Source organism: Thermobia domestica, chromosome 4, assembly GCF_964235325.1.
Source record: "Thermobia domestica chromosome 4, izTheDome1.hap1.1, whole genome shotgun sequence".
Lineage (NCBI taxonomy): Eukaryota > Metazoa > Arthropoda > Insecta > Zygentoma > Lepismatidae > Thermobia > Thermobia domestica.
This window is the reverse complement of record NC_137457.1, coordinates 112,484,234-112,500,962: the sequence shown is the minus strand read 5'-3', so window position 1 is coordinate 112,500,962 and position 16,729 is coordinate 112,484,234. Positions and strand designations below refer to the sequence as shown.

General features: G+C 34.6%; 1 protein-coding gene across 1 annotated transcript in view; it reads left to right on the top strand.

Annotated features, from left to right (window-relative positions):
* Nucleotides 1-16,425, top strand: part of LOC145682840 (uncharacterized) — a 234,986-nt gene extending 218,561 nt beyond the window's left edge. Inside the window, exons 5-6 of the mRNA XM_081754205.1 lie at nt 5,781-6,002; nt 16,384-16,425. Coding sequence (XP_081610331.1) covers nt 5,781-6,002; nt 16,384-16,425 — 264 coding nt within the window. The remainder of the gene's footprint in view (nt 1-5,780; nt 6,003-16,383) is intronic.
* Nucleotides 16,426-16,729: the final 304 nt, after the last annotated feature.

Sequence of the window (16,729 nt, the reverse complement as noted above, 5' to 3'; positions counted from 1 at the left end):
AAATACGTTGATCACGAATTTCATGGTCCCGGATTTGTCACTCTTTGCCAAATAGGAATTTGACCCTTAAATTTTGACTGTCGTCAAATAGAAAAATACATCCCTGCTATGTTACATAGGGTTAGAATATATCCGATGTTCAAGCTCTGTTGTTAAATAGGGCTAAGTAGTCTAATGCTGCTGCTGCTGTGTTAAAACGGAACCGAAAGTGGAAGTTGAAACTACATTTTTTCTCCACATTAGTGCAATTTCTACTAAATTAGAATTGCGCATGCTGCACCTAGTGTGTGTGTGTGTGTGTGCGTGAATAAGCAGACTTGTAAAGTCCGGTTGTTATTTTTAATCTCTGCTTTACTATGTTACCATTGAAAAAAGTGCTCCTAAAAGAGAACGAGTACATCCCTGGTGTTATATACTAGTTGCGAAAATATTACCGACAGTGTTACGGTCGTTTATAGTATTGCTGATGTGCGCATGCGTGTTCCTGTGTGGCGTTCATAGTCATATTGGACTACCTGTTGCTCCGGAGGAATGGGAACAGGTACTAGAACAGGAATTCTAATAGGAATCAAACCGTAAGAGGAATCGGAACTGGAATAGGATTCGAATTCGGAACCGGAACCGAAACAGTTTGCGCATGCGCAGTAGGTAAAAAACAGCACCAAGTGTCACCACTCTACTGCGTTATTGCCTGCGTTTTTGTGGAATGCTGAACATGATTCTGGTGAATGCATACGTTTTGTATTGCCATAAGACCACATCAAAGAACGAGAAAGCAACGTCACGAAGGGAATATGCAAGGAATCTAAGTGAAGATCTTATGAAACTGTGGCTCTCTCAATGCCTTCAAGTTCCAACACTTAGTCGATCTCTGAAAACCATGATACGAAATGTTATGACAGAAGATAACACTGCAGTTTGTTCTCAAGTTCCGAAGGAAGGAGAACGGATAATCTGTGCATCTTATCCATCGAAACAACAATGTATGACAAGATTTTAGTGAAGGTACTGTTCTTGTGCCATGTGTGGGGAACACAACGGGAAATGTTGTGTAGATTGTGAAGCCCAAGTCTAATACTTCACACAATTGTTGTTGAAGTGCGTAGAAAAATAATCATTTTTATCTGAAATGTAAATTAAGAGTGGCAGTAGAACTCGTACGGTGCAATAACTTTTCTTACTATGTGTGTGAAAGTGAAATAGGATGAGTGTATTATTTTAATGTGTAAAGTGACATACGTCGAACAATGTAAATTTACAAGTTAAAATGGTACCCGGTTCGCAGGGATATAATTTGGTGCCCAAGTAATGAAACCCGTTCGCAGTTTGCCTTCATATGATAAATATAACAGTCTTCTAAAATAAATGTATTATATAATAAAATAAAGTAATTGTATAATAAATATATAATAAAGTAAATATATAATCAGTAATCCACGAAACTACTGATTAGTAACAATGTCTCTTGTACCGTAGTTTAGTAGTCTAGGGTTAACTTATAGATGGACAAAACGGTAATTAACCAAAACAAACAATTTCTTTTCTAAGTGAATTCTCGTTATTTGAATTTAATGTGAGCAATGATCTTAAACAATTATTAAAGTGTGTTCTACGCAAGGAATCTTTACTGAATTACTTTTTTTTAACAAATGAAGGTTCATAACCAAACTACACAACAGGTATTCATATGTCAAGGGATAGTGTTGTTTTTCGAAATTTTGTACGTTTCATTTCAATGTCTAACTTTCTTGTTCAAGACAATCAGATTGATTCTATGCACAACTTAACACAATTTGAGACGAATGTGTTTTAATAGCTTGTGGATTTCGGAGGATGATATGTTACATCCATTTGACAGGAAATCCCCCAAAATCTGATTCTCTGTAATTTGTGTGTGAGTACTCTGAAAGATACATTATGGTGTCACATAGCGCAATTCAATAATGAATGTTGTGGATACTTTTCGAAGACTGCACATAACAAAAGTATACAGCCTATATTCATTAATGGTTCTTTTGTATCATTCTTCGTCATTATCTTGTTGGGAATAAGATTGGGCTGAAACTGCACACACATATGAGAATGTCCTGAACGTAATTAGGAAAGTAGTATGTGTAAACAAGATATAGATTATGATAACATAATTATGATGGATGTTTCAAGTTGAGCGTATTATATGAGTTATAAGATATTGAAATATGAAGTATGTGATCTAGCAGTGGAAATATAATGAACATTAGTGATAGTTAAAGAGTGCATTGTGCGCATATTAAGAATAGAGTTTTATTGGAAACGCAAGAATTAGATTTTGATTAGCAGAGTATTTTACAATTCGGTAAGATATAATTTAAAGGAAAAGTAAGTTTGCTCTCACGATGGCTTGTTACGAGATTTTCTTCCTTTTAATTGTAAAAAAAAATCAAATTGAAAGTTGATTGAAATCTGAGAACATTTGTGTTGCCACGCAGATTCCCGAGAATTGTAAAATATCTACCTTAATAACTATCATGGGGCTGATATATATAAAGTGGTTTTCTATTTCTTGGCATTCATCTCTTGCAAGAAAGTCTTATGAAGAGATAATGGGAGCGTTGAGAATATATTGTGCAGCCTAGGTTAATGTGATTAGAGATACATTTTCATTCTCTAAAGCAAAAGCAATACAAGAATATCACAAATTTTCTCATACAATTGAAACGGAGTCTACCTTTTCCGATTATTCATAATGCTTAGAAGACACTTTACGTGATCTTTCTTTTTATTGAGAACGTGGCACTAAGGCGCAAACTAAAACTAAATACCGAGGTTTCAAATTTTGAAGTTGCTATTGACATTGTCTTATCAATGGAAAATAATGAACAACAGTTACGTTTAAGTCACATTCAGGCAATGAGGTTAGTTTAATTTATCCTTAGAAAGAGGGAAAGCTTTTAAAAGTTCTGATCAACACTCGTACAGTTCTTCATCTGCACGTTCTTCGTCAAAGTCTATCACGAGTTGTAAATTGTGTAAGCTAAAACATATGTTGTATGTCCGGGATGAGGTCAAACATGATTTAAATGTAGTAGATTGATCCATTTCGTCTTAGCTTGTCGATTTAGATCATTTTGTGGAAATAGCTCAAGATATGATTCACCTGGGCACAATGAATAGCCTTTTGTTACAGTAGAAACACCGTGAGAACAGGACGAAATTGTACATTTTGGAAATATTATGACATTGGTTCTGTTAAAGAGGACGAGTTCTCCAGTACTAAGTCAGAACCAAACATATCAAGTACTTATTAGATCAATTTTGTTCCGAAGCAATATCTTCGGAAGAGGTTAAAGAACATGGATCGAAATATCAACATGCTGAAAGAAGGGTAAGCAGCACGTCATATCGGAATTCAGAGGGAGTGAGCGTAAAGCAATTCACAAAGGAAGGTTGAAAAATGTTGAACACTGGAATAGTTATACTCTTTTCTTATAATGGATAAATTGACAACAAAATTTAGAAGAAATGGAAAGTGAATATATCTCAGCCTACATATATAACCAATCACAGTGGAAGGAGCTAAAAAATAATGTAGAAATTGGAATCACAAATAAAGGGATTGTGATAAAATAGAAGGGAAATTTCTGATGGTATTAAAACGAAGAAATTGGACCATTATTTTGAATGAAAATGTTAAGATGTGTGATCCTAGCACAACTATCTAACTGATCACAATAGAAATATTTGGAAAAAATTGAGCCTAAATTTTTGTTGATAAATAAGCATGAAAAGAATTTTTGTTCCATTATTACAATGTAAGAACAGGTGCACTAATATAAAATGTGATAACCTACACCTTCTCAAGTTAAATAGCTCAGCTAATTAGAATAATGTCAAGAATTAGATCTATTGTTGCAGTAATCAATAATCAGAAAATGAAAATATTACAATGAAGAAATCGTCTTGAAAATTCTAAGGCAGTAAATTTTGTTTGATTTGGCTCAGCGGCTCCTTCAGCAACAATGTTATATGAAATGTGGATCTACAACTAAACGCGGAATCCTAAGAACATGACCTTACGTCTGTTATCGAGTCTCTTGAGCCTTTGTCGTATGATATCTACACAGCAAACAGTGATCTCTGTGAGATATACGAATCGACGATCTGACATAAGAACGAAATCGAAAATAAGTCTTCAATAAAACATTCCTCAAAGTGTGACCGATGGCAAATGAATTACATAAAACCATCAATGATTGCCAATCATATTGAACACAAAAGAAACGTGAAGATTGTAATCAGAATTCATGTTCGTTATCAACTATTTCAAAGAATTTAAGCATATTTCAAGAAAAAATCCTGTTTTATTTCTATGTGGTGTCACCAGCACTAACTTTTGACATAGTGTACAAAACTGGTGTGAGGACATCGTGTAGAATTTTTGCCCTGTGATAAGAGCAATGCTTTACTTTCTGTGTGGTGTCGTTAGCTTTAATTTCAGGCTAAATTGTGTGGGAGTTTCATCATAATCGACCATATGTGTTTCTCTTACGTCTGTGAAATATCTAATTGATTTTAAATTTGTATTTCGTCAGCACTAATTGGACACTAATTTTTGACTTATATATTAAAATTATTACGTGTGTGGGTGAGCTTTGTTCAAGTGAAGATCACCTGGTTTTAATAATGTAGCACTAATTGTCTAAACTAGGACTAAAATTAATGTTGACGGTATTGAATAAAAAATATTGTCTTCATTTGTAATCATTAAAATGTGGGATCGATTGTTTCGGATCATGGCGTAGTTAACGTTCTACGTGTATCTTAGGGGTTTCTTACAAGAGAATTTATTTTATTTGTAAGTAATATTGTTAGCACTAATTTAGAACTAAATTTGTGTAAGCGTTTTATTTCAATTTCGTTGAGTGTGTTGAGCTAGTCTGAAACTAATAAAACTCGGATTATTTCTTTGTTTTGACTTTTGTATAACAACATGTTTTAACATTATCGATCGTCAGCACTTATTGGTTATATTTTTTGACATGAGTTTTAAATCACTGCTAGTACAGGTGGATAATTTTTGCGTGAAGAAAACCCACCAACTTTTAATTACAGAGCACAAATTTTGTAAACTATACTAAAATTCGTAAAAAAAATACTTGTGAAAACCACATAGAAAGAAACTTCGTGTTATTTATCTTATCATAAAAAATATAAACCGGTTGTTTTATTTGATGTTACCGATATTAAATATTATGGAATTTATTTTGCACTTCTGATAAAAACACTAATGTTCTTCCTGTGTAGTATTCAAGTTCTAATTTAACACAATGTTTCTATGGATTCCATCTGAATCGTTTTATTGGGTGTAGTTATCGCAAAATTTGCAACCTCCAGGTCATATATTAGTTTATTATCGTTAGTGTAACAACATCAATTTTGAAGTTTAAACATCATTAACACTAATTTAAGAATGCAATTCTGGCGTTCAGGCTAACGAACATGTTTGATAAAACAAGTAAGAGAAATCATTGAATGAAAAATCTAGCTATCCCAAACCATAACCAAAATGAAATTTTAAATTCTGAAACGAAAACAAACACCAGCGTTAAGGCAATCAAACGATATACTAACCACCTTAGTTAAAGTCAGCATTTATTTTAATTAAATTGATAATTTATAATATATTTGGACAATTATTAGTTAGATAGAGATATAAGATTATTTTAATGGTTCTTTAAATCTAAGAAGTTTGTTAACACTATGTAGTTGAAAACTAATATGTCATTTTGTTCTCATTACAGTCTTCCGAGGGTGAAAAGTGCATATATCTTGAATCGGAATTAACGACGCCTCGCTATGTAATAATGTTAACTCACTATAAGGTTGAAATGTCAAGTAACGATATAATTTTTAAAACCATGTCTACAAGCAGAAATAAATTTACACAGCAATACCTTGATTGTTTTTCTCTACACCATCTTACCTATATTTTTATTGAACCTTCAAAATATGAGACATACCTAGTGCGTAAAGGAAACTAATTCTAACCTTAACCCTCAAGTACGCCTAAGGTTGAATGTCATCTTTGTATTTCCTTTACATTACAAGGGGAAAATTTCAAATGTACAACACGTTTTTCTTGTCTAGAGTGCGATAATCCTAGAATCCAACGTGCATTAAATTGTAGAATTACATTGACACTACTCCGTAAGAGAAATTTATTTCTAGCCTTTTATCTTCAACCCTATACGAAAACTACAGTACTCCTCACTGTATATGTATGTGTATGACTACTAAATTTTTGAGATATAGCAGGCCTAGCAAGTACGGATATGCCAAGTAAAGAATTAAAACTACCCTTTAATTTTAAGTGTGTACCAAAGTGTAGCAGCTCCAAAAGTTTGACTTATTCGAATTCATTTGAAAATGAATGCAGGTAAGCGAGTAAGGTTCAAAAGCCTGAGGTAGGAGTGCTGTTACCTTTGCTTTGTTGGTAGTCGCAAGTTTTAAAGCTTAGTCGATTGGGCGCAATTTTAATTGTATGACTACCAGTAAGGCTGAAAGTGATGACACTCTGACATTAGGATTAGGATAGCTTCATTCCATTTACCTGCATTCACATTCGAATAGTTGATAATGAGGCAAAAATACCCACAATTACAATTATTATAGCCCCGTATAATGCAATACACATTTAACTATGGCTCACACAAAATGATAATAATTAAGTGACATTAATAAATAGATTTTCTAAACATCGGGAAACCAATGAAATCAGCCTTCAATATGTCACACTTATATGATATAACAGATTGTTGAAGACTTCAAATTATGTATGTTTTATGTCGTCTACCATGTCTAACACTAACGCTGAATATCTGATGATTCATTACTGAATCATCTGCGAATAGTCAAGGCTAAAATCATAGACGAAGAAGAGGGCAAAAAATTTTAGATAGAAACTTATGATGATGTTCAGAACAGAGCAAATCTCTTTAGTATGTCGTCAAACTTGTGGTACCCCATGTTCCAGACAAACAAATTGAAATGAAAAATCTCATCCTCAACTTGACAACACCAATTTTATTTTTATTTTAATTTATAATTTCACGCTGATTTAGAACTTCGTCTAAACCTTTCACGGTTATCCCTTTAGTAGGCATTCGTTGATGACATTAACATAAAATCATTTAGTTTGCGTTTGTGGTTGAACCACGTCTTCATGATCATAGTTTGATAATTTTTAAAGTACTTTTGAACTTTGGTTACAAAATAAATGTTGTTTATTTCAAAGCAACATTGCCAAAAAATAGGTCTTATACGTAGCTACTGAGCAGCATTGCAGATAAATAACAAATAAAAATAAAAAATAAACAAAATATTTTATCGGAACATAGAAGACTAAATTTGACCATTCCCTGTTGACGAAGATTAGAAGTATCTAAAGACGTGACCCACAATTCATGTATATAAATATGGTGTAAAAGCAATAATGCTAATTAAATGATCACTGAATTTATAATTCGCGCGGATAACACAATAAAATTCGATGTTGCTTGAGAGCAACACTGTCCACTAAACGGTTAAAAGACTTTGGTCATAGGCCGAAACATATTCGGGGAATCGAAAACGTAGTGTAGCAGTCACGATATTCAGGTAATATCTGTCAGGAAAGTAAATGTACACCTACTTTTCGAGTCTGGCATTCCTGCGCTCCATCCGTGGAGAGTATGAGAATTAAATCAATCAAATGTTTACTGGGCGGCAAAAAGAAAAGTTTAATCTGAATAAGACTTTGCAGAGGGGCACAAGCTGTGAATACGAATAGTGCATAGTGTAAATAAAGGACGACACCGAAAGAGAAAGCCAGAAACAGGTGTTAAACTTAGAAAAAAAAAGTAAAAATTGTCGAAGTGGGAACATAAAACACAAATACAACAAACACGTCGTCAACTAAACGTTCATCATGCCATGATCTTGGTGTAGTGGTTAAGGTGCTCGCTTACACATGAAAAGGACGCGAGTACGAATCCCCGTCAAGGACGTTTTTAAAAATTTTTGTTAATAATACATACAGCTCATGCGAGATGGTAAAAGAGGTCGTATTTAGTCTTTCGTAGCAATTATTATTGGTAATATTTAGTACTGATAATACCTTTTGTCTTTGCGTATTGATTTTATTCTCTTCTTAATTTTGAAAGAGAAGAATATCCGAACAAACGCCACCAAAATTCCTCATACTTTGAATGTAAATGCCATTTGCAATTAGTAAAGAATACAAATTGAACTTTCCGATGTAGCTGCAAAAAGGAAAATAGAAAAACATGGAAATGGACCATACTCATTTTAATTAAAAATACAATTACTACATGCCTTACACTTCCCTACCACGTTTCTACGTTAGCAAGAAAGAGGTTTGTGTTTAGGTTAGGCTGGTCAATACGTTTTGCAAAGGTTTAGCTCTGACGCACCACAGGTGCGAGCAGGGAGCAAAACACTTTTTCTCTCTCCCTCTGTGTGTCTATTTATCTATCTATCTGTGTATATATAACGCTATTTGTGAATGCCATAACCACCCTAATTTTCAGCGGATTTAGACAAAACTTGGCACAAACATTAATTGTTGAAATATCTTGATGAGTTCATTAACCAGAATAATCAGATGAAAATGTTCAAAATGGCGGCCCTTCAAACTTTTAAAATCTTCAAAGGAAACCAAATTTCACCCGTAAATAGGTACTCAGAAAGTTTGAATAACTTTTATTCTTTTACTGAGATATTAGTGTGCAGGGACTTATTGAAATATTGGACCCAATTAATTGGATAAAGAAGGTTCACGCCCTTTAACTACGGTCAGGCTTTTTTTTTTGCAAGAGGGGGTTATTTTCGGATCAAGTTGATTGTTAGTGATGATATGAAATTACAAACTGAAAGTGAAGAAAGTTGTGAAACGTGTTATTTGAAAGAATAATATAATAAATGTGCTTTCCCCTAACAAAGAGAACTGCAAGTCATTTATTTCGAGTTCGGGAGCATGGATAGCGAGGAGTGTTATTTGATTTGCTTTTTAGTAACACATTGCATTGCAAATAAAGGTTGGCAACATTAGTGGTAAGTTAAACAACAACAACAACAACAATAATAATAATAATAATAATAATAATAATAATAATAATAATAATAATAATAATAATAATAATAATAATAGTGTTTTTGTGGCAAGGAAATATCTTCCTCAATTCTTCTTCAAACGTAATAATTGTAATGCCTTATCTCCCTTACAAACAAAATATTAGCAATTTATATCGAGAGAACGGGAATTTGTAGAGTGATGGGAGCAACGTTGGACAGTATGCACTCATAGTAATCAGAAAAATAAGAGATTTCAATGCAAAATGAACGAAGAGTCATTGTCATGGGTAGTCATGGAGCAAAGGCACAGCCCTCTTTAGGCAAATTGTCGATAACTTTTATCGAGAGAACAGGAGGTGATAGTGAGACGGGACCAACGCTGGACACCGTGGACCCATAAGGCGCATCGAAAAAATTAGGGGGGCGGGCGCCAGCCAGCCTTACTTATTCCCACATAATACTATAAAATTATATTGTCGAAAAACACACACGTGTTAGCTAGTAATATTTGATATTATTATTATTATTATTATTATTATTATTATTATTATTATTATTATTATTATTATGGAAAGCGTCTTTTTATTACATGTGCATGTTTGACATCAAGCCAAAGAGAAGATCCATCATTCGTAGAAAGAATAAGAATAATCAGTTACTTTAACTGTGAACGACAGCGAAAAAAACGAGAAGAGTGATTACCTGTAGCGAAAAGAAAAAATAAAAGAAAAAATGCTGGGAATAAGAAAAAGAACATTCCTTGGACAAAACGGAATCTATTAGCATCATAAATACTTATCTACGAGACATGCGCAGTAGTATATTTCAGAATAGTTACTGTTTAGTTCAGTAAACGAAGAAAGGGGTATAAAAAAGAAAACATGTCGCGTCAACGAGATCGACCAGAGTTGACAGAGGCGGAAGCAGATGTGTAGTAATACAACTTGGTAAAATTGATAATTGGTTCTTTATTCTGTAGTAGATCGTATCACAACTTTACGGGGAGCAGAGAAAGACTTACTAACGCTGTCATATAGTAACACGATCATACAGACACAAATGGATGTAACTGTGAGTACTACAACTTGGATTTAACGAAAGCCGTTTAGATATTCAGTGGTTTTCAGGGTTGTATAAGACACAAAAAGATAAGACACAATACAATTATTCATACCTCAGCTTCCAGTAACTAGATACATGCAATGTCTGGTTAGATACTGTAACTGCTGTCGGACTTTAATACATGACGTATTGCAGGATACAAAATGCGTTGCATGAATTGTTTGTTTGTAGACAGCTACCAGCTTAGTGTTCTGAAAGGTTGTGTATAAACTAGAGATATCCAATTCCGGAAATATTACTATCCGGACTCCCGAAAGTAAAATTTTACAAATTCCGGAATTCGGATAATTCCCATTTTGGAAAAGTTCCGGAATTCGGAAAAATCCGGAATTTAGAAATTTCTGATTTCGTTAACATTCCGGAATTCGTTAAAATCCTATTTTTTTCGAAATCCTGAGTTTTTCTCAATTCTTCTGAATTTCGGAGTTAAACTGAATTCCATAATTTTCCGAAATCCGGAAAGTGAAAGTTCCGCTTCCGAAAGATGAATTTATTTTGGTTAATATGAATCGTGGCGGAAATAAGTCTTTGAGCAGGTAATGGCGACTACTTTGAAAGAAATGGGGTGTATGAGAATTCAATCTACCATATTTGTAGTTTCGTGTGGAGAAAAAAAATGTGAACCAGCGGTTTAAGAACAACTCAAGTTATTAATGTAAACTTTTCCGACTTCATAAAAGAAATACGAAAGACATTTTGAATCCAAGAAATATAACATACAAGTTTGCAAGCGGAGACCAAGAAACCTAACGTAACCAGACTAAAAACAAATCTTTTACCGCGTAACGATCGCGGTTCAGTGGTGAAGGTGCTTGTGCGAATGCACATTGTATTTTTTTTTTACTTTAGGATTTTTGATGGCGATTGATCGGCGATAACATACGTTTTATTATATTCAGATATTTGAATACTCGGATGTTTCAATACTTGAACTATCAAATCTTCAGGAATAATAATAGTATAATAATAAACTAATAATAGTTATTATTATCTCATAGAAGATTAAAAGCTAGGAGCTAATTATCGCTCAGGTCATGCCATTACACGCAGAAACGGGACATTTGGAAAGAATATTTCGGTTTGGTTTAATGTTACTCAAGAGGAGAGGATTTTCTCATCTCGTTTCTAAAACAAAAAAATAACATGCGAATTAACATTTTACATTCGAGACGGGTCAAGGGTAACTCAAAATTTTCGTCTCTCTTTGGAGATTGAGAATCGAGACGAGACGAAAAGTATGGTAAACATTTCCTATTTTGTCTCGATTCTCGAAATAGTGTATGTCCTTTCTTTAAGTAACAATTGCTCTGTAGACTGAATCTCATAGGCTATTTCGTTACATTATATTTCAGAGCTCATCGAATTATTCTCTGTGTAGGTATTTTGTAGCAAAGCTTTTATATTTACCTGTGCATATCCTAAAAATTAGTTTATTATATGTCTTACTGTTGCGTGATATTCAGTTATATTTATTACAGTTATTTTCCTTAAAACATACAGCAAAATACTTTCTAGATGAAACTTCAATGGAACGTTGTAGTTTAAAATGTTGGCAGTTGCAGACGTGTGTACATGTAAGTAAGTTTTGCCATATTTCAACGGCAAGTTTAAAATTTTTATTATTATTATTATTATTATTATTATTATTATTATTATTATTATTATTATTATTATTATTATTATTATTACATCAACACCGTGTATAATCTTTAAAAGATATACGGTTTGTATCTGAATAGTAAAAGCTAATTGACTGTCGATCTCGGTCGTCGAGAAGTCTTCAGGAGGGAAGGACATACGTCACGTTCTGGGTTTGAGTTCCGAAGGGACAAGTATTCGGGCTCGAGCCAAAAATTGTTAAAAGTTATAGGCTTCAGCCAAACATGTTCAAAACAGCTGGGACCGGGTTTAGGCTTCTCAACGGCTCGAGCGGCACGGCTTACAGCTTATTCACTTTCGAACCGAACCGAGAAGTGAGCCGAGACAACAGCTCACCCAACCGAGCCGATTTCAGCCATCGGCTTAGTTGAGCCGAATCGAAACGTGCCGATGGACTAGTTTCAACTTAGCTGGCTTGAACCGGTTCACATGAGCTGAATAGGGGACCCATCCCAACCGAGAATGCTTGAGCCATCAGCTCAATTGAGCTGAATCGATGGCTCGTTCTAACTGAGCCGGCTCGGGTCATCGGCTATTCCCAACCGAGCCGACACGAGCTGTTCGATCAGTTGATACGAGCCGAGCCAGTTGATATCACTATCCGAGTTGGTCTTCTGCTTGGGCTCAAGAATTCGACAGTGCAGGTCTCAGCCTTGATTTTAAGAACTACAGTATATACTTATATTGGGGATTACAACATTTGGTTCTGTCTTGTAATAATAATAAAAAAAACTCTTGTCTTCTCGTTATCTAGACGACACGAGATACACTAAAATTGCCCCACGAGATGCAAGAAAATTACGAGACGAGATGCACCCCTGTCGTGAGCAACACTAAAAGTATTCCAGATTGCTGCTTACATTTCTCATTGCTTTCGCTTTCCAGTCTAATCAGGCCATTATTTCAAAACGAGTTAAACGAACTGAACGAACGAGCGAGCCATTATCAAGCTCGACTCAACTCGAAACTTGCCCTCGAAAACAGCTTGACGTTGATCACTACGCGGTAAACTATTCGTCTTTAATCTGGTTACGTTAGGTTTCTTTGTATCCTCTTGCAAACTTGTATGTTATATTTCTTCCATTCAAAATGTCTTTCGTATTTCCTTTATGATGTCGGCAAAGTTTACATTAATAACTTGAGTTGTTCTTAAACTATTGGTTCACAACTTTGTTTTTTTCTCCTAACGAAACTACAAATATGACAGATTGAATTCTCGTACTCTCTATTTCTTTCAATGCAGTCGCCATTACCTGGTCAGGGACTTATTTCCGCCACGATTCATATTAACCAAAATAAATTCATTTTTCGGAAGCGGAACTTTCACTTACCGGATTTCGGAAAATTATGGAATTCAATTAAACTCCCTAATTCGAAGAATTCCGGAACTAGGGAAGAATCCGGAATTTAGCAAATTCCGGAATTGAGAAAACTCCGAATTTCGAAAAAAAGTCCGGATTGTTAAAAATTCCGGAAAGTTAACGAAATCAGAAATTTCTAAATTCCGGATTTTTCCAAAGTCCGGAATTATTCCAAAATGGGAATTTTCCAAATTCTGGAATTTGTGTGGTTTTACATTCGGGAGTCCGGATTGTAATAATTCCGGGATTGGATATCTCTAGTCTTTCAGAACACAACCTTTCAGAACACTAAGCTAGTAGCTGCCTACAAACAAACAAGTAATGCAAAGCATTTTGTATCCTGGAATACGTCATGTATTAAAATCCAACAGCAGTTACACTATCTAACCAGACATTGCATGTATCTAGTTACTGGAAGCTGAAGTATGAAGAATTGTATTGTGTCTTAACTTGTTGTGCCTTATACAACCCTGAAAACCACTGAATATCTAAACGGCTTTCGTTAAATCCAAGTTGTAGTACTCACAGTTACATCCATTTGTGTCTGTATGATCGTGTTACTATATGACAGCGTTAGTAAGTCTTTCTCTGCTCTCCCGTAAAGTTGTGATACGATCTACTACAGAATAAAGAACCAATTATCAATTTTACCAAGTTGTATTACTACACATCTGCTTCCGCCTCTGTCAACTCTGGTCGATCTCGTTGACGCGACATGTTTTCTTTTTTATACCCCTTTCTTCGTTTACTGAACTAAACAGTAACTATTCTGAAATATACTACTGCGCATGTCTCGTAGATAAGTATTTATGATGCTAATAGATTCCGTTTTGTCCAAGGAATGTTCTTTTTCTTATTCCCAGCATTTTTTCTTTTATTTTTTCTTTTCGCTACAGGTAATCACTCTTCTCGTTTTTTTCGCTGTCGTTCACAGTTAAAGTAACTGATTATTCTTATTCTTTCTACGAATGATGGATCTTCTCTTTGGCTTGATGTCAAACATGTACACGTATTCAAAAGACTCTCTCGATAATAAAAATAATAATATGAAATAATACTAGCTAACTCGTGTGTGTATTTCGACAATATAATTTTATATTATTATGTGGGAATAAGTAAGGCTGGCTGGCGCCCGCCCCCCTAATTTTTTCTATGCGCCTTATAGGTCCACGGTGTCCAGCGTTGGTCTTATCTCACTATCACATCCTGTTCTCTCGATACAAGTTATCAACATTTCGCCTAAAGAGGGTTCTGCCGTCGCTCCATGACTACCCATGACAATGACTCTTCGTTCATTTTGCATTGAAATCGCTTATTTTTCTGAGTACTATTAGTGCATACTGTCCAACGTTGTTCCCATCACTCAACAGTTTCCCGTTCTTTCGATATAAATTGCTAATATATTGTTTTAAAGGGAGATATGGCGTTACAATCATTACGTTTGAAGAAGAATCGAGGAAGATATTGCCTTGGCACAAAAACACCTTTTATTATTATTATTATTATTATTATTATTGTTATTATTATTATTATTATTTTTGTTGTTGTTGTTGTTGTTGTTGTTTTACTTACCACTAATGTTGCCTACCTTTGTTTTCAATGCAATGTTTTACTAAAAAGCAAATCAAATAACACTCCTCGCTATTCACGCTCCCGAACTCGAAATAAATTACAGTTCTCCGTGTTAGAGAAGGCACATTTATTATATTATTCTTTCAAATAACACGTTTCACAAGTTACTTCACTTTCAATGTGCAATTTCATATCATCACTAACAATCATCTTGTTCCGATACGAAAATAAACCCCTCCTGCAAAAATAGAAAAAAGCCTGACCGTAGCGAAAGGGCGTGAACCTTCTTTATGCGATTAATCGAGTCCAATATTTCAATATGTCTCTGCACACAAATATTTCAGTAAAAGAGGAAAAGTTATTCAAACTTTCTGAATACCTATTTATGTTCGAAATGTGTTTCCCTTGGAAGTTTCTAGGAGTTTGAAGGGTCGCCATTTTGAACATTTTCGTCTGATAATTCTGGTTAATGAACTCAAGATATTTCAACAATTAATGTTTGTGCCAAGTTTCGTCTCAATAAGCTGAAAAAGAGTGTGCTTATGGCATTCACAAATAGCGTTATATATATACAGATAGATAGATAAATAGACACAGAGAGTTAAAGAGAAAAAGTGTTTTACTCCCTGCTCGCACCTGTGGTGCGTCAGAGCTAAACCTTTGCAAAACGTATTGACCAGCCTAATCTAAACACAAACCTCTTACTTGCTAACGTAGAAACGTGGTCGGGAAGTGTAAGGCATGTAGAAATTGTATTTTTAATAAAAATGAGTATGGTCCACTTCCATGTTTTTCTTTTTTCCTTTTTGCAGGAGAAAATCCTTTTTCAAAATATGAGGAATTTTGGTGGCATTTGTTCGGATATTCTTCTCTTTCAAAATTAAGAAGAGAATAAAAGCAATACGCAAAGACAAAAAGTATTATCAGTACTAAATATTACCAATAATAATTGCTACGAAAGACTAAATACGACCTCTTTTACCATCTCTCATGAGCTGTATGTATTATTAACAAAAAAATTTAAAAACGTCCTTGACGGGGAATCGTACTCGCGTCCTTTTCATTTGTAAGCGAGCACCTTAACCACTATGCCAAGATCATGGCGTGGTGAACGTTTAGTTGTCGGCGTATTTGTTTTATTTGTGCTTTATGTTCCCACTTCGACAATTTTTACTCTTTTTTCTAAGTTTAACAGCTTTTTCTGGCTTTCTCTTTCGGTGTCGTTCTTTATTTACACTATGCACTATTCGTATTCACAGCTTGTGCCCCTCTGCAATGTCTTATTCAGATTAAACTTTTCTTTTTGCCGCCCAGTAAACATTTGATTGATTTAATTCTCATACTCTCCACGGATGGAGCGCAGGAATGCCAGACTCGAAAAATAGGTGTACATTTACTTTCCTGACAGATAATACATAACATCATGGTGGAACTGAGAATAATCGGTGAATATGGCCGTTTTTGAGTTCAAATTCTGAATTCTCAAAAGAAAAACTAATGCATTACCAATTGAGCTGAGTATGGTTAATGTAATTATTCTTTTATTCGCATATTACAGAGACAAGTGCACGTCTACGAAGAAAAAGAGAAGAACAAATAAAATAATAAGTTGTAACAATATGGATAGACATGAACTTTTAAATCAACCCTCGTATTCCTCAACTCCGATTCTGAGAAATGAAACGTAACCAGCCAACATTTGGAGGAGAACAATGCTCAGGAGTTTGTCACCCAAAAGGTGCCTCACTTTTCCAGACAGTCTTGCTTCCTCCCGTCAGCCAATATTAGGTGAGGAATTTCGCTAGTCAGATGCTCTACACCCACGCAACAAAGACTCATGTGGTGACGACAGATTTTACGTGATAATGTAAATATTAGTTGTAATCATTAATTTCCTATTTTAT